Genomic DNA, 15,953 nt, shown 5'->3' with positions numbered 1-15,953 from the left:
CCGGATCAAACCCCGAAAACTAAAGCAAAACGACGTCGTTTACTCTTTTATTTGAAACGACGCCGTTTCACCTTAACAAAAGCTCTCCTCTTCGTTTTCCCCTTTTCGTTCTCCGATTTCGTTTTTCCCTCTTCGTTCTCCGATTTCGTTTTTCCCTCTTCGTTCTCCGATTTCATCTTCCCCTATTCATTTCACCAGGTAAATTCGCATTCGTTTTCTGCCATTCATTTTGTCCTCTTCGTTTTCATCTTCCCCTCCTCTTCGTTTTCGTCTTCCCCTCTTCGTTTTCTTGTCTTCCTTTTTCCACCCAAATCTGGAAGTGTCTAGCATTCGCGCAGGCACGGTCACCGTCAACGTGGTAGCCATCACGCACATCCCTCATTGAACGCACGAACCGTCACAGTTATCACCGCCTCAGGTAATGCTTCGATCTTTAGCTTTTCTAGGTTACGGTAAAATGGGATAGGTTACGGTAAAATGGGGATAATTTTGAAAGCTATCAATTTCCGTTTTATTTAATTTTCGGTTGAAATTAAATTTGTGCTTGAGTTGGTTTGCAATTTGTGTGCTCGAATTGGTCTGCATTTGTGCTGAATTGGTCTGTAATTTGTGCTTTAATTTGTCTGGAAATTGTGCTGATTTGGTCTTGAAATTGTGCTAATTTGGTCAGGAATTTATACTAATTTGGTCTGGAATTTATTCTGATTTAGTCTGCAATTTAAGCTTGAATTGCTCTAGAATTTGTTAATGTTACGGAATTATAACGTGGGGTTTTAATTTGTTTTGCTTTGATTTGGCATGTGCAATTTCAAATATGGATCAAACTAGCAACTTCCAAATTGAGTTCTGCTAGCGAGGTTAAGAGAGGCGCTATATCAGGAGCTTGGCAGTAAGCTTGGCCCTGACAAATCAAGGTGATAAATCTTACATTTTCTTATATTTTAATGGCATGTGTTTGTTTGGAATTAAAAATCACCAGTGTGTGTTTGTGTGTGTGTGTGTGTTTGGAAGTTGGAAATCTGGAAGTTGAATCTGGAAATTTAGAAATCTGGAAATCTGGAAGTGTGTGTTTGTGTGTGTGTGCGTGTGTGTGTTTGGAAGATGGAAATCTGGAAGTTGAATCTGGAAATCTGGAAGCTGGAAATCTAGAAATGTGTGTTTGTGTTTGTGTGTGTGTGTGCCTCTATGTGTGTATGTGTCTGTGTCTACGTGTGTGTCTGTGTGTGTGCCTCTGTGTGTGTGTGTGTTTGTGTCTCTGTGTGTGTATGTGTCTGTGTGTGTGCCTCTGTGTGTGTGTGTTTGTGTCTCTGTGTGTGTATGTGTCTGTGTGTGTGCCTCTGTGTGTGTGTGTGTTTGTGTGTGTGTGTGTGTGTGTGTGTGTGTGTGTGTGTGTGTGTGTGTGTGTGTGTGTGTTTGTCTCCGTGTTTTACTCACACACACACACACACACACACAAACACAGACACAAACACACACACACACAGAGGCACACACACAGACACACACGTAGACACAGACACATACACACACAGAGGCACACACACACACACACATACACACACAGACACACACACACACAGAGGCACACACACACACACACACATACACACACACACACATATACACACACACAGACACACAGACACACACACACACACAGACACACACACACACACACAAACACAGACACAAACACACGCACACACAGAGGCACACACAGAGACACAAACACACACACACAGACACACACACATACACACACAGACACACACACACAGAGGCACACACACACACACACACAGAGATTATTAAATGTAATTGTATCTTTTTTTGGGCAGTTCTATGGCTTCACAAACAATGTCATCCAACACAAGCGAGAATCGAAGCTCATTGCAAATGTGTAATGGATGTGGTGATCAGATGGAGATCTTAACGTCACGCACAAAAAGAAATCCAAATCGTAAATTTTGGACTTGTAGAAGATGTAACAACTTTCAGTGGGCAGAAGATCATAAACCTAGCGAAGGGAAGATAAACTTGTTAGCGGATGAGGTTAGGAAGCTGGCCTTGGAGATCGAGTGTTTGTCCGTAAAATGTCAATTATTGCATAAAGAACTTGAACACATGCGAGAACGTGAAGTGCAGAGGCGATTGTTGGACGACGAACTTCGAAAGAGAGAGGCACCACGAAGTGATTTTATTAAATTAATCGTGATTGTTGTTTTATGTTTTCTATTTAAGTATTGTTTTTAACATTAAATTCACGATATGTAATAACATTTTAATGTTAAATATAAGTTTCAAATTGTTTGAATTAATTTAAAGTATTATGAATTTAGAATTTGACCCCAATAATACTTCTCAAATTTATAATATGGCCCAACTCATTTCAATATGTTCCAAATAGATCCAAATTTAACTTACAAAGTGTAACAATAAAATGTCGAAATACACATACACATACACCAAGTTAATACATAAAACATAAGCTAACTTTAACTTCAATTAACTTCGATCATGTGCTTGGTTCGTTGCTTGAAAACTCCCCTCGATTAGCCTCCTCCAAATTTTGTTGTGGAAAATATTGTAAGTTTACGTGATGGACTCCGCCATAATTCATCCAGGATTGATAGTAAGGGGGGAAAAATGCATGTTCGAAGGGTGCTTGTTATGCTAGCTGTTACACAACCAACAAAAAAATTAAATGTAAATTATCAAACATATGACAATGAATGGAAACAACAAATTAAAAAAATTATTACCAGTGCCATATGGCTCTCTTGTGTTGGGACTGTAGTAGCCACCTGAGAAGAAAATTCATGTATCTCCGAGTCCTAGAAATGTGGTTAACACACATTTAAAATATATATTTTAAATTAATGTAAAATGAATGTATTAACGTAATTACCTCCACAGTTGTGCTAGTCGAAGCATTATTCGATTTCTGTTTTGGCCTCTTAAATTGCTTTTGCTTTCTTTGAGTAGGTGGACGACCTTTACGCCGAGTTACTACTGGATCTTGTATGTTTTCGGTATAACTTCTTGATCCACCATAGCTGCATGTATCGTCACCGTCACTTCGAACATTCAGAGATACATCCTTCATTGCTTTCTCAATCCAACCCATAATATTTTTATGGCTTTCTTCATTTTTTGAAGCTACCTCAGCAACATCATAAAAAGCAGTGCACTCCTCTCTATACCGCTGATGTTCAATGCTTGAATTTCGTGCATCATAACTGACTTTGACTTTACTGTAGAATCTCCGTACATCTTTCCTCCATCTTCGTAGGATATACTTTTCAGGCAGTAATTGTATACGGTTACGTGACAACACTGCGATGGCGTGTCTGCAAAGAATGCCCTTATATTCAAACATTTTACACACACAATGAATTTCACCCTCATTTTTGGCAAAAAAGACTTTCAAAGTTTTTTCTCTACTTTGTTCATCGTTTTCAATAACTTCATATTCTGATCCCCCACAACTGAAAACCTCACAATATATCTTATTCGCCAACTCTTGCTGAAATTCTTGAAACTTGGAAATAGTGTACACTGCTTCAACTTGCTTCTCCATTGCAAAACTGGTACGACATGGCATCCGTTGGCTAAAACACCTAGCATCCGCTTGCCATTCTTTCTCAATTTTACTTTCCATTGCTTTTTCATATTTCTCCACAAATTGTTTCAAAGTTGTTTTCGAGTTAACATACCCATCAAAGAAAGCATTCATACTTTCACTACGCTGAGTGGTTGACATTCCAGCCCAAAAAGAATTTTTCACGAAACATGGAACCCAACAATTTCTTTCCTCATATAATCCATTTAACCACTGATTATTAATAAGATCATATTTGTCTAACATGCCATGCCAAGCTTCCTCGAATTCAACAGGAGTATATGAATCATAAACAACGGAATGTAATGAAACTCTAATGGCATGATATTGAACGTACCTTCCCAACTTCTCAGGCACCTTTTTCAGTATATGCCATAAACACCATCGGTGCCTAGTGTTTGGAAAAACAATCTCAATCGCATTTTTCATCGCTTTGTCTTGATCTGTAATGATTCCAAGGGGAGGAGAGCCAGACATGCATGATAGCCATGTGTCAAATAACCACGTAAATGTCTCCTTGTCCTCATGCGAAATCAACCCACATCCTAACAAAATTGATTGACCATGATGATTAACTCCTACAAAAGGAGCAAATGGCATGTCATATTTGTTTGTAAGGTATGTGGTATCAAATGTGACTACATCTCCAAAGTCTTTATAAGTTGCCCTACTCCTTGGATCTGCCCAAAATATATTTTTCAACCGGCCCTCATCATCTAGGTCAAGACTAAAGAAAAACCCATCATTTTCTGTTTGCATTTTCTTAAAATATCTCTGAATTGCAACAGCATCCCCTTCTCCGAGCCTTAATCGCCGCACCTTGTCAATATGATTTCTAGCATCTTTTTCTAAGAATGAGACTTTTTCAAAGCCACCAGCCTCGACAACAACGGACTTAAAACTTTGAGCCATTCTAATTCCAACTTCGTCGTTTATCTCAAGTTGCTTTTTAACAAATGGACTAATGGTACGGTTGCATCGATAATACCTACTCTTGCTCGGACTCACGGCATGGTTATGTTCAAGAATCATATTTCCAATTACCCATTTTCCGGTAACCAAATCCAAACGTCCTCCAAGTTTAGCATTGTATCCAATTTTTTGGTTTGGTTGAAGCCGCAAAACATTAGTGTCTTTGGCTTTTGACTTGCCGTTTCGCCCACAAGTAACCCCCTGTAAATCCTCCAATTCTTCAACTTCATCAACCTCCTCCACTTGCTCCAAATTATCCATTAACTGCTACAAATTTAAACAATGCAGTATATTATTATTTATTTATTGCAAATTCATTAAACAATTCAAGATTGTTGTAAAAGCATCGCAATTGGAAACTGAAATTATCAAATAACGGCAAGCCGCAAACATTAGCTAATAGAAGTCCGTAGTCATGATTCAAATTTAAACAATTCAAGCCTATTGTAAAAGCATGCAATTGGAAATTGAAATTGTCAAATAACGGCAAGCCGCGAACTAGCTAATACAAGTCCATAGGCATCCCTTTTGGTTACACATACACGGTTCTTTTGAGCAAAATTCACTGACTAGAGGGCATGTTATCGACTGTTCTTTTGAGCAAAATTTCATGACTTACCATAAAAGAAATTCGAATAGAAATTTTGTATTCGTAATCGAAACTGAAATTATTATATTCAAATATCTTCGTAATCGAAAATGTTACAGAAAATCCAAAAGAAAATTTAATACAAACTTGACAACAAAAATGAGAGCTTCAACAGGTGCTGAAAAATCCGTACCTTAGCTTGTGCAAATGCCGAAACTTAGTCTTATGTCAGAAAGTATTAATAGCTGCTGAAAAATCGAGGAGGAAGAGCTTAAACAACTGCTGAAAAATCGAAGAGGAAGATCTTAAACAGTTGTTCGTTCCTCACTTAACAATGGTGACTGAAAAATCGAATATGAAGACCTGTTTTCGTTGCTGAAACTTTGATCTGTTCGTTCGTTGCTGAAACTTTGATTTCGTTGCTGAAACCTTGATCTGTTCGTTCCTCACTTCCTCTGCCCTCCTCTTCATTTAGTTTGTTTTGTTTTTACAAGCCAAAACGACGACGCTTCATGCAACCAAAAAGAAAAAAAAATAGGCCAAAACGACGCCGTTTTACTAATTCGGGGTTTGACCCGGGGAATATAGCATTTTCCAAAAAAAAATTAAGCGTCAAAGGATAAACTGTGAGTTTCTTGAGATTGATCGATTGTAAATAAAGAAAAATGGTGCATTTATTTTTGGATTGGAGGATTGAAATGGAGGAATAGTAATGATTTTATTATTTACTTGCTTAGTTTGTGTTTAGGATAGGAATGAAATTTGTGGGATCTATTAATTTTGGGAATGAGGAGCAAGAATGAAGTTGGAATTTCCATTCTTGAATTAATCACTTTGTCCTTCTTTATTTTTTTTTATTATTTTGACTTTGCCCTTATCACAAAATTAAATAATAATAATCAATATTATAATACCATAATTATGATGACAATTATCATAAATAATTACGCTACTACTAATATTAGTAACAATAATAATAATATTACTATAATAGTAATAATAATTTTTTATTTTATTATAATAATAATAGTGTTAATAATAGTAAGAAGATATATAGTAATTATTATCATTATTATCAATTTGATTATTATTCTTCTAATAGTAATAATAATAATTTTTGTTTATAATAATAATTACTATTACTATTATTACTATTACTACTACCATTATTAATTATTATTATTAATACTATTACTATTATTACTTAGTATTATTTTCATTTATATTATAATAATAGTCATAGTAGTAGTAGTACTAATACTAATATCGCTAATAATAATAATAATAATAATCATAATAGTTAAGGACACTTTTGAAGTTAGTAACAATTTATTTCGATTACAATATAAAAGTAAACACATTAATCAGAATACAGTTTATTCTAATTTCGATTTATACAGTTCAAAATAAATAACTTATTTTCAATTTCATTCTTTATTCTAATTCCAACCATTCCAATTCCGATCTTTCCCATTCTCGCGAAGTAAACATACCATAAGTGATTATGGTATGTTTATTTATTTATTTCGTTGTGAGGCTAGGCAAGGCAACCTGCCCTAATGTAGCTCTAAAAAATAAAAAGTATCGGTCGCAAAGTCTAGTACCAAGCCTCCATAGTACAGAGATTGAATGCACATGAACTAATAAACTAGACAAAAAACAAAAGATTTGAAAAAGATAAGACTGTTGTAGATAAGAATTAGAACAAAGCTTCAAAGTAAAACATGGCACAAGAGCATATATATGGCATTTTGTTGAATTTTCAATATGTAAAAGTAAAACATAATTAATCATTTATTGCCCTCACTCTAGGGCAACATTTGATGTACATATGATCGTTTCATCTCAAGATAGATGATGTATCTTTTAAGGATCCTCCTAAGTTACATGAATGTAACTTAGTATTAGCCATTTTCTAAATGTCCTAAGTTTTTATTGAAGATAGTCCAAAATCCTTAAAGAGTCAAGTTATTGCATTTTCTTTATGATAAGAAGTTATTGAAATTTAAAACAAAGCGACAAAGCTCCTTAGCAAACAAATCAATTAAGTGATGCAAACGGTTTACAAATCAAAAAAAAAGAAGATAAAATATCATTGTACTTTGTTTATGAAAAATCTATAAAGTTATTGAGTGTGGGGATAATCCACAAGCTCCCCCATGCCCACTCCTGACCTTAGTTGGTCCACAAGACATCACTGCTTTTTCTCCAAAAGGTGCCCATGAGCCATGACCACCAACCTACCCCCTCAAGCTTTCATGTCTAATGAACATTCAAAATGTTTAGGGAGGGATCTTTTCCAATTCACAAACCAATCATTCACATCAAAAGAAGCTTTACATAAAGAAGGTATCCATAAATCACTGTTAAACTATAAATAATGTTTAAATTGGATAATTATGACATAATTCTTCAATAACTTGATGTATTCTTCAGTGCATATACTCACAAAGAAAAAAGAAGCAAATGATATTTTGATTAAAAAAATTTAACAAAAATACTAAGAAAAAAAATTAAATCCGATTTTATTTTAATTCTGTCAACACTCTTGTCAGCGTTTAGTATTTTTAATCTTTTTCTTAAAAAAGTATTTTTTTTTAATATTATTATTGTTTACTTGAGTTTTTCCATAATGTAAGAGAGTAGAGTAGTAAACCAATTTTTGCTTTCATTTTTAATTTCTTAATTTTTTCTCTTTCATCCGAAAAGGAATTTTCAACTTCATCACACCATTATTTCCCCTTGAAAGCAAAAACGCGAATCTCTCAAACTCTCTTCCACCGCCATCTCTCCAAAACGACACCATTTCTTAAACAAAACGGCAGCGCACCACCATTGACAAACCCCCAAACAGCGACCAAATTCAATCCATGTTATTCACTCACTCACCGCCTTCTTCTTTGTCTTCTTCTTCTTCTTCTTCTTCCTTTAAATCAGTCGATCACCAGCAGTACGACCGTTGACTTTTTTCACGGGGTCAAAATCTGTAGAATCTGAAGGCTCGAAAAGGGGAAGCGAGGACAGATTAACAAATGGAGCAAGCTGTTCTTGATGATATAATCAAACGGTTATTAGAGGTCCGGGGCCGACCCGGAAAGCAAGTTCAGTTATCAGAATCGGAGATCCGGCAGCTGTGTGTTGAGTCCAGAGAGATTTTCTTGAAACAGCCTAATTTGTTGGAGCTTGAAGCTCCCATCAAGATTTGTGGTAACTTAACTTTGTTTATTTATTTTTTTGGGGATTTTTAATGAGATACCCACTTTTTGTTTTGAGTTTTGTGTGAATGAATTATATTTTTTTGGTATTTTTTAATTTATTTTTTATTATTTTTTTACTGGGTATAGTTTTATTGCTTCATTTGGAGTTGTTTTAGTCCGCAAGCTGATTCTTTTTTTTTTAATGAATACCTTAGGGTTTTTGTAATTATTTTTTATTTTGATTTTTTAGAGTAATTTTGTTTTAGTGAGTGATTTTGTGTATTCTTAGTGAAAAATGGTGATGCAGTAGTTTGGTTTTTGCCCTTTGATTCTTTGTTATTTTGTTTTGTTTTGTAAATGATTTGATTGTTTAACACTGATTATGCTTAGTTTTGTGAGTGAATGTTTGGCCTTCCTTGGGATCGTCCATGTATTGTGTGTGATTTGATTGACTTAATTGTTCCTAATTTTGGTTTAGGGAACAGAGTAACGTGCTTGCTTGTTTTGGGTAGTTTTTGCCCGGTTTCATAGTGGTTACATGGGATAATTTTAATGACATTTGTTGGTAATCTATGAGATTTCCGATTTCCGATCTTGTCCCTTCTTTTTTATAAATTCGTGTTCCAAGGAACTTAGTGTGTTCTATTTCCAATTCTTTTGGTTTCATTGTCGATATATTGCTTACTTTGAGGATTGAACTCTCTGCATGCCAGTCCTTTGTGCGTGTCTGTGTGTTTCTCTCTCTCTGAACTCGCCAAGACATGTTTGCATACTGATTAAAGATATCGCTTTTGGGGGTAGGGGGTTGTCAAATTTTAGATTATCAGAGTACTTGATGAAATGGGGTTGGTTTTGGATGATCTATTGGTTCTTTTAGTGTTGATGTGAACCCAATTGGTGTTGACGGGGAGGTTTGGCTACTTAATGTGGAACGTTATTAGCTGATTTATCTGCAATTAATGATTGAGTTTTACTGGTGCTTTTGTAATTTATTGGTTTTAATTCTGTGAACTTCTCTTCCATTTAAGGAAGTTGCGATGATTGCAATTAAGCATCTTAGTGGAGGATGCTTTGTATTTACTCCGTGAGTTTATGTTTCTTAATGTATGAATTATGTGTTATTGCCTACATTAACTCACGTCATTTTGTGTGTTTTATATAATTAATACTACAAATTTACTATTAAAGTTGGTAAATGAAAAGAACTTGTCTATATAGCGGTTGATGTCACATTTATTTTTCAATGCACTGTATTGATGGCTTTGGGCTGCTTAGATCGGGCGTTGCGTATGTTTTTTAATTTGATTAAATGTGTGGTCTTATAGAGGCTGTTCTATAGCTTTCGGTAGCAGCAATATTCTTTCCTTGAACCAATTGGATCAATTTGCATTTATAAGCCAACACACCCCAGCCAATTCTACCTACCACCCCTTCTCCACCCTCCCCACACCCGCCAACCCTCCTCCCACCCCCCAAAAATAATGTCTTTCTCCTGTCTCAGGTTTTCCCTTTTTGCTATTTTCTTTCCCTTTTTCCCCCCTCTTTGGGTGCCAGGGGAATCCACATGGGGATTGATGCATATATGGTAAGTGAAAATGTTGTTGGTTGTTATGCTTGTGAAAATTTTAAAAATCAGAATTTATGATGTGCAACCTTTATGGGATGTCTGAAGAATGTTGAGGATTATGTCATTTTGAGCTGTTTATCAGGTAGTTTGAGGTTAGATTTGTTTTTTGGAGTATTAGCTTGGAATCTATGAGTGCTTGCCTAACTAGATTGAATGAAGAGTCATAGTTTCTGCAACATGAGGGCATTTCTGTCTTTAGGTTGAGCATAGAGTTCTTTAGGACATCTTTTGGAGTATTAGCTTGGAATCTATGACCGGTTGCGTAACTGCATTGATTGTAGTGTCATAGTTTCTGCAACACAAGGGCATTTCTGTCTTTAGGTTGAGCACAGAGTTCTTTAGGACATCTGAGAAGCTGTTTGTATGCTTTCGTGAAATTTAGTTTGTCTTTTATGTTTCTTCTGGGGAGTTTCCTTCTTTTGATTTGTTTCTTAATGTCACTAAGAACAGTCAAGAATCTATTTGTTTAAAGTTGATATGTTGAGTTTATTGTTGAGGGTTTGAATGCCTCAGTGTTTTCTATTTTTCTATTTATTCTTCTCTTGGTGTGTGATACTTCAATAGCCTTTTTTTTTAAAAAAAAAAAATTCCCAAAAATATATCTAAATTTGGATGGAAATCATAATACAGCTGATTCTTGATGTCTAAATGACATTGTTGTATTTCTTTTTTACATATCTGATTATAGGTATTAAGTTGTTTTGTTTTTGGAGAGAAGAAACATCCCAACACTGGCTCTTTGACACCGACACCTTTATTAAGTATTTTACATGTTTCTACTCATATTTTATGGAAACTTTGATGTTGTAGACATAATAATTCATAAATAGAAAACAGAAAAGTTTAAAGTAAAATTATACTTATAATGATATTGTTCGTATTTATGACATATAGATTATTAACGTTTTCTTTGCTCAATCCTGTTGGTCAATATTTCAAGAATCAACCATTATCCAATGCCTTCCTCGCTCATGTGAAGGGGTTCAGATTAGGAGTATTCATCTAGATAGACGAAATCGTTGCCTTTTTTAAGGTTTTTTTTTGTTTCAAATGTTACTACATTGTTCTAAAATATGTAAAAATGAATAAAAGAAACAAAAGTAGAATAACAATTAATACATTTAATAAATGCAATATAACAATTGTACTTATATTGTCATCTGATTAGCTCTCAACCATATGGATCTTTTAGTGATCTTTTGGGGGTTCTTTTTTTGTGGACTCCTTTTTGACATTTCGTAATTATTGTTCTTATTAATACTAATTTCTCTGTTTCCTATAAAAAATAAATAAATAATGAAGGATAGGTTTTTATATGGTAAGGAATGAATAAATATTATAAGCATTTATTGGAAATAAAACTATGCAGCTTATTTAGTTGTTTTCCTATTTAGTGATAAATTAAAATTTTGGCTTAATTATATTCGGATATATAAACACCAAGTTTTCAGTGTTAAGATGGAAAACCAACGTCTTTAAAATTTATGAATTGTTAATACTGAATCTTTTTTCAGTTTCAGTTAAAAAACAAAAAGGCCCTTCTTTTTTCTATCTTCAAATTTTGTGTGATAGAAGTATACTGTTGGGCCTTTCTTATCAACTTTAGCTTTTGGGATTATTGTTGGTTTAACTTTAGAATTATTTGACCCAGAGATTTTATGTTCCATTGAATAATAACACTCAATACACTGGATTTAGTTCATGTTTATTAAATTTGGATATTTACGTGAGACGGTACAAGTATTGGGCATTAGTGGTCTCTCAACATTATGATCGAAAACCAGCCCTCACTACCAATTTGTATTTTAAGTCCAATATTCAATCCTTGATCACTATCAAACTTCCACAATCATTTCTTCTTCATATTCTTATAAATCAGCCTCAAACTCTAAAGAAAAACCTAAGCCATTCTCTGTAAGGGGTAAGCGTCTGTTCTTGTTTGGATGAAGGTGCCAAGTTTTATTTTGCTCTTTAACGTTAACAAGTCAATTCCCCATGATGTGTTAGGTGATTTGTTTGTTTCATGCTGTTTTTTTCCTCGTCTTTTTTTTCTTTTATCTACTGTTCCTTTATGAATTTGCCTCTGGGCATTTTGTGCAGTTGCTTACTATGAAATACAATGGGTTTATGCTATATTTTGTAAAATTAACTATGTAATTCAATCTCCAAATTAGTTAATCTTCTTAGTTGGCTTTGTCTTTGACTGTTTTTTATATCAATTAATTTGTTTCGTTGTGTACGGGTTAATTTCTATTGTTGGAGCCATGAGTCTGCTGAACACATTTTTCCTAGCAGAGGTTCGGGATATGGACTTGCCCAATTTTCATCTGTTTTGTTTCTAGGTTATTATGTAAAAATTTTATAATGGTTTGCTTTGCTTTGGGTTATTATGTAAAAACTTTGTAGTGGTTTGCCTTAAATGTTTCTGTTATTATGTCTTTGGTCTTATCCTGAGATACGCTATATTCTTATTCCTCAATTTTTACCCCTGGATTGTTTAATGAGTTTCTAATTTTGGATGTATACTAATAAATCTCCATTTATCTTTCTTAATCCATAGGATTTTTATTTTTTATCTTTTTATTCTTCTTAAGTTGAGTTGTGTGTAGATCTGTAGGAAAATCCACTCAAATTCAATTCTTAGCAGATAAATAGTCTTCACAATAATTAGCTTGCACTAAGAGAGCTATGTATTGTTTGTGCCCCATTCTTTGTTAGTCTCTTTGAATGTATAGGTTTGCCTGAAGTTGCTGAATGTCCTCAATGTTGCAATTAAGTTTTCGTTACTACATTATGCAACTAATGGTTGAAGTTTGGAGTTAAAAAAAAAGGCCAAGTTACTTCATGATACTTAGATTAGGTCGTAGAGAATATCTACATAAGTGTGATCAATAGATTTGTTGTGTGCACTATTTTTTATGATAGCTGATGTATTTCAGTCGAAAGAGAAAAAAAAAGGTGTTGTTATCTGCTGTCCAGCACATTGTTACTCACTTCAGAAGATGTATGATTGGTCAACTTTGCTGTATGCAATATTTGTGTGGAAGTTGACGTGTCCTTTACTTAAAAAAATAATTGAAATAGAAGAATATGATGTTTTAATTTGTACTGCTCCATATTGACTACATTTCAAACGTGGGTCTGCCGTGTTTGAGTTGAAACATACTTGTAAGGAGTTAATTGACTCCACTGATCAGAATTCAGTTTAAACCCGTTAGATTCAGTTCATGATAATTTATTTACCTTGTACGTCAATGGCACTCATTCTTGTGGCCAGTGGCTTAGTTTTGGCATTATTGAAAACATTTTGAATAAAGATTTGTGATCATCCATCCTGATAATGATATCTGTTTATGAAATGCAGGAGACATTCATGGTCAATATTCTGATCTTTTGAGGCTTTTTGAGTATGGTGGGTTACCTCCTAAAGCCAACTACTTATTTTTAGGGGATTATGTGGATCGAGGCAAGCAAAGTCTGGAGACAATATGCCTCCTACTTGCATATAAAATAAAATATCCTGAAAATTTTTTCCTCTTGAGAGGAAACCATGAATGTGCTTCCATAAACCGTATATATGGGTTTTATGACGAGTGCAAGAGAAGATTTAATGTTAGGCTATGGAAGACATTCACAGATTGTTTTAACTGTCTACCAGTGGCGGCTCTAATTGATGAGAAGATTCTCTGCATGCATGGGGGCCTTTCTCCTGACCTACATAGTTTGGATCAAATTAGAAGTTTACAACGCCCAACTGATGTACCAGACACAGGGTTGCTCTGTGATCTTCTCTGGTCTGATCCCAGTAAAGATATTCAAGGCTGGGGGATGAATGATAGGGGAGTTTCATTTACTTTTGGTGCTGACAAAGTGACAGACTTTCTGCAGAAGCATGATCTGGATCTCGTTTGTCGTGCTCACCAGGTTTACTTGTCATAGCTGTTCCTTTTAGTTCCCACAGTACTAGGGTTCATATCCTCTTCAGGACCAGTCTTAGGGCTGTGGAAGCATACCATGGGCCATGAAATTTCAGTGAGGAGCATTTAAAATTTTTGTGAGACTATAGCTATACTACGCCTATCACTCTATTGTTATTTTGGCATTCTATGAGTGTTGTACCACTGGGGCTTGCTCCCTTTAAATGTCTAAGCTCCTCCACTGTGTAACTGTGGCTTTGGATCTGGTTGCTTCTGGCACTGGTTGGTCCATTCTGTGCAGTGCTTTGGGTTACTGTAGAGGATATGATTCCTTTTTATTTTAGTGCATACCTCCTTAATTGTTTGTTTTACATTTTATAATTTATTATTTGCAGGTCGTAGAGGATGGATATGAGTTCTTTGCCAACCGACAGCTTGTTACTATTTTTTCAGCACCTAATTATTGCGGGGAGTTTGATAATGCTGGTGCAATGATGTCTGTTGATGAGACACTAATGTGCTCTTTCCAAATATTAAAGCCCTCAGACAAGAAGTCGAAGTTCGGTTTTGGGAGCACAACTACTGCAAAGCCTTCCAACGGTGGCAATGTCTTTGGAAGCACAACTACAGCCAAGCCTGGAAACACACCTGCAGGAGTCAAGGTAGAAAAAGACTTCTCCTTTCTGACACATGAATTCATTACCAATGATGGAAGATTCTTGTGTGTTGACTCAAATTTTTCCATTAGCATATAGTTTCATTTTGAGATTAATAAGTTGTGCAGGTTTTGTATATCCAGTCTTGATCTCAAAGCATTAATTAACCAAGAAATTTCTTGTTGTTCTTAAAATGCGGAACTTTTATTCGCTTTTTATTTTTCCCATTTCCCTAGTGTTATTTTGTACTCCTGATTATATTGGTTAGCATATGTAGTTTTTTACAACTCGAAGCCAACATGCATCGGCTTTATATTGGTTTCATCTTATGTTTCTGGACAATGTCTTGTAAAGTCTGATAAGAGCATCACAGTCAGGCATTCTTGCAATTATTGTCAGCATATATTCATGTATTACATCTTTAGCTAACCTCGATAATTTTCTGGCTATGCAGTCTTTCCTTGGTAAGGTATGACAAATTGGTTTGCTGGATAGAGGCCAACTTCCAGTGGGTTAATGCACATGCGGGGGACTGCAATTAAAGTAATATTCTCAGGTCTTTTTGATTTTTCTATAATATTTTGAATTGTATAAAATTGCGACAGCAAGAGAAAAGAAGTCATTAGAAACTAAGCATAAAAATTATTTCTTCGACGTAAAGTTGGTTTGAAGATAGAAGGTGGTCAATTCATGTTCTTCTTTGAACATGTGTGTTACGCCTAATATTATTTCCCGCAGACTCTCTGTTCAGGTACACAGCAAAATGGATGTGGAGAACTCTTACTATGTTTCGTTCTCAATGACCTATCACGAATTATGATGATTTTTGCGGAAGCGCTTTGGTCTATTTCTAAAATTTTCGAATGAAATAGATGAAAGCGCTTTTGGGGTTACAAGGGCACTTGGATTGTTTTGTGAATTATTGTTTGATAGGTATATTTTTTTAAAAGCAGTATCGTAGAGCTTTTTGCCTGAAAGCACTTTCCAACACAGTAAAGAACATCTCAACTTTTTTTTTTTTTTTTTTTTTTTTTTTTGTCCTGAGGCTTAAACACACTTATGTGAAGAAATATGCAAGTTTTGAATGTCTTCTGCATTGGAATCAATTTATTGCCAACGCTTGGTTTGCTTAACATTTTTTTGTTTTTTCAAATATCGGGTTGTCTTTCTTCAAGCGTAGGGTAGCCAACCTCAGTTAAACCGAGCAATGTTACAGCTTCCTTCCGAGTGGAGTCGCAGTCGCATTCATTTATTGGATGGTAGAATCGACTCATGATCATCCAATGAATGTATTTGTAATCGGACGAATGCTTTCTTTTTCTGAAAAAAGTAAAAAAAAAATGAATTAAGCGAAATTTGGTCACGCTACTCTG

General features: G+C 34.9%; 2 protein-coding genes and 1 long non-coding RNA gene across 4 annotated transcripts; 2 read left to right on the top strand and 1 right to left on the bottom strand.

The window, feature by feature from the left end:
* LOC127899223 (uncharacterized) lies at positions 1 to 2,327 on the top strand. The gene is made up of 3 exons (XR_008051188.1): positions 1 to 418; positions 829 to 914; positions 1,839 to 2,327. It is a non-coding gene; the product is annotated as an uncharacterized LOC127899223 (long non-coding RNA).
* Positions 2,328 to 2,546: 219 nt separating this feature from the next.
* On the bottom strand, positions 2,547 to 4,855 carry LOC107178131 (protein FAR1-RELATED SEQUENCE 5-like). The gene is made up of 3 exons (XM_052432756.1): positions 2,909 to 4,855; positions 2,763 to 2,834; positions 2,547 to 2,677 (listed from the first exon to the last, which is right to left on the bottom strand). The coding sequence occupies exons 1-3, from the start codon at positions 4,853 to 4,855 to the stop codon at positions 2,669 to 2,671; spliced, it is 2,028 nt and encodes a 675-aa protein (XP_052288716.1). The 3' UTR covers positions 2,547 to 2,668.
* Positions 4,856 to 7,837: 2,982 nt separating this feature from the next.
* On the top strand, positions 7,838 to 15,366 carry LOC102613210 (serine/threonine-protein phosphatase PP1-like). Of its 2 annotated transcripts, XR_371721.4 has the most exons (5): positions 7,838 to 8,390; positions 13,372 to 13,931; positions 14,320 to 14,586; positions 15,035 to 15,123; positions 15,319 to 15,366. XR_371721.4 is itself a non-coding variant. In XM_006487661.4 (4 exons), exons 1-4 carry the CDS (start codon positions 8,216 to 8,218, stop codon positions 15,053 to 15,055), a joined length of 1,023 nt encoding a protein of 340 aa, XP_006487724.1. In that variant the 5' UTR covers positions 7,839 to 8,215; the 3' UTR covers positions 15,056 to 15,366. The 2 variants fall into 2 exon arrangements, 1 of the variants encoding a protein (XP_006487724.1); XM_006487661.4 differs by having other exon boundaries at positions 7,839 to 8,390; positions 15,035 to 15,366.
* Positions 15,367 to 15,953: the final 587 nt, after the last annotated feature.

The sequence above is a fragment of the Citrus sinensis genome, chromosome 8 (assembly GCF_022201045.2).
Source record: "Citrus sinensis cultivar Valencia sweet orange chromosome 8, DVS_A1.0, whole genome shotgun sequence".
Lineage (NCBI taxonomy): Eukaryota > Viridiplantae > Streptophyta > Magnoliopsida > Sapindales > Rutaceae > Citrus > Citrus sinensis.
The sequence above is the reverse complement of the archived record's forward strand: the minus strand, read 5'-3'. Positions and strand labels throughout refer to the sequence as shown.

Coding starts and splice junctions, on each gene's coding strand:
- LOC102613210 (XM_006487661.4), top strand. CDS start 8,216: ATGGAGCAAGCTGTTCTTGATGATATAATCAAACGGTTATTAGAGGTC. Junction 8,391..13,371: donor AGCTCCCATCAAGATTTGTG/GTAACTTAACTT, acceptor TATGAAATGCAG/GAGACATTCATGGTCAATAT. Junction 14,587..15,034: donor ACACACCTGCAGGAGTCAAG/GTAGAAAAAGAC, acceptor CTGGCTATGCAG/TCTTTCCTTGGTAAGGTATG.
- LOC107178131 (XM_052432756.1), bottom strand. CDS start 4,855: ATGGATAATTTGGAGCAAGTGGAGGAGGTTGATGAAGTTGAAGAATTG. Junction 2,835..2,908: donor CGACTAGCACAACTGTGGAG/GTAATTACGTTA, acceptor CCACATTTCTAG/GACTCGGAGATACATGAATT.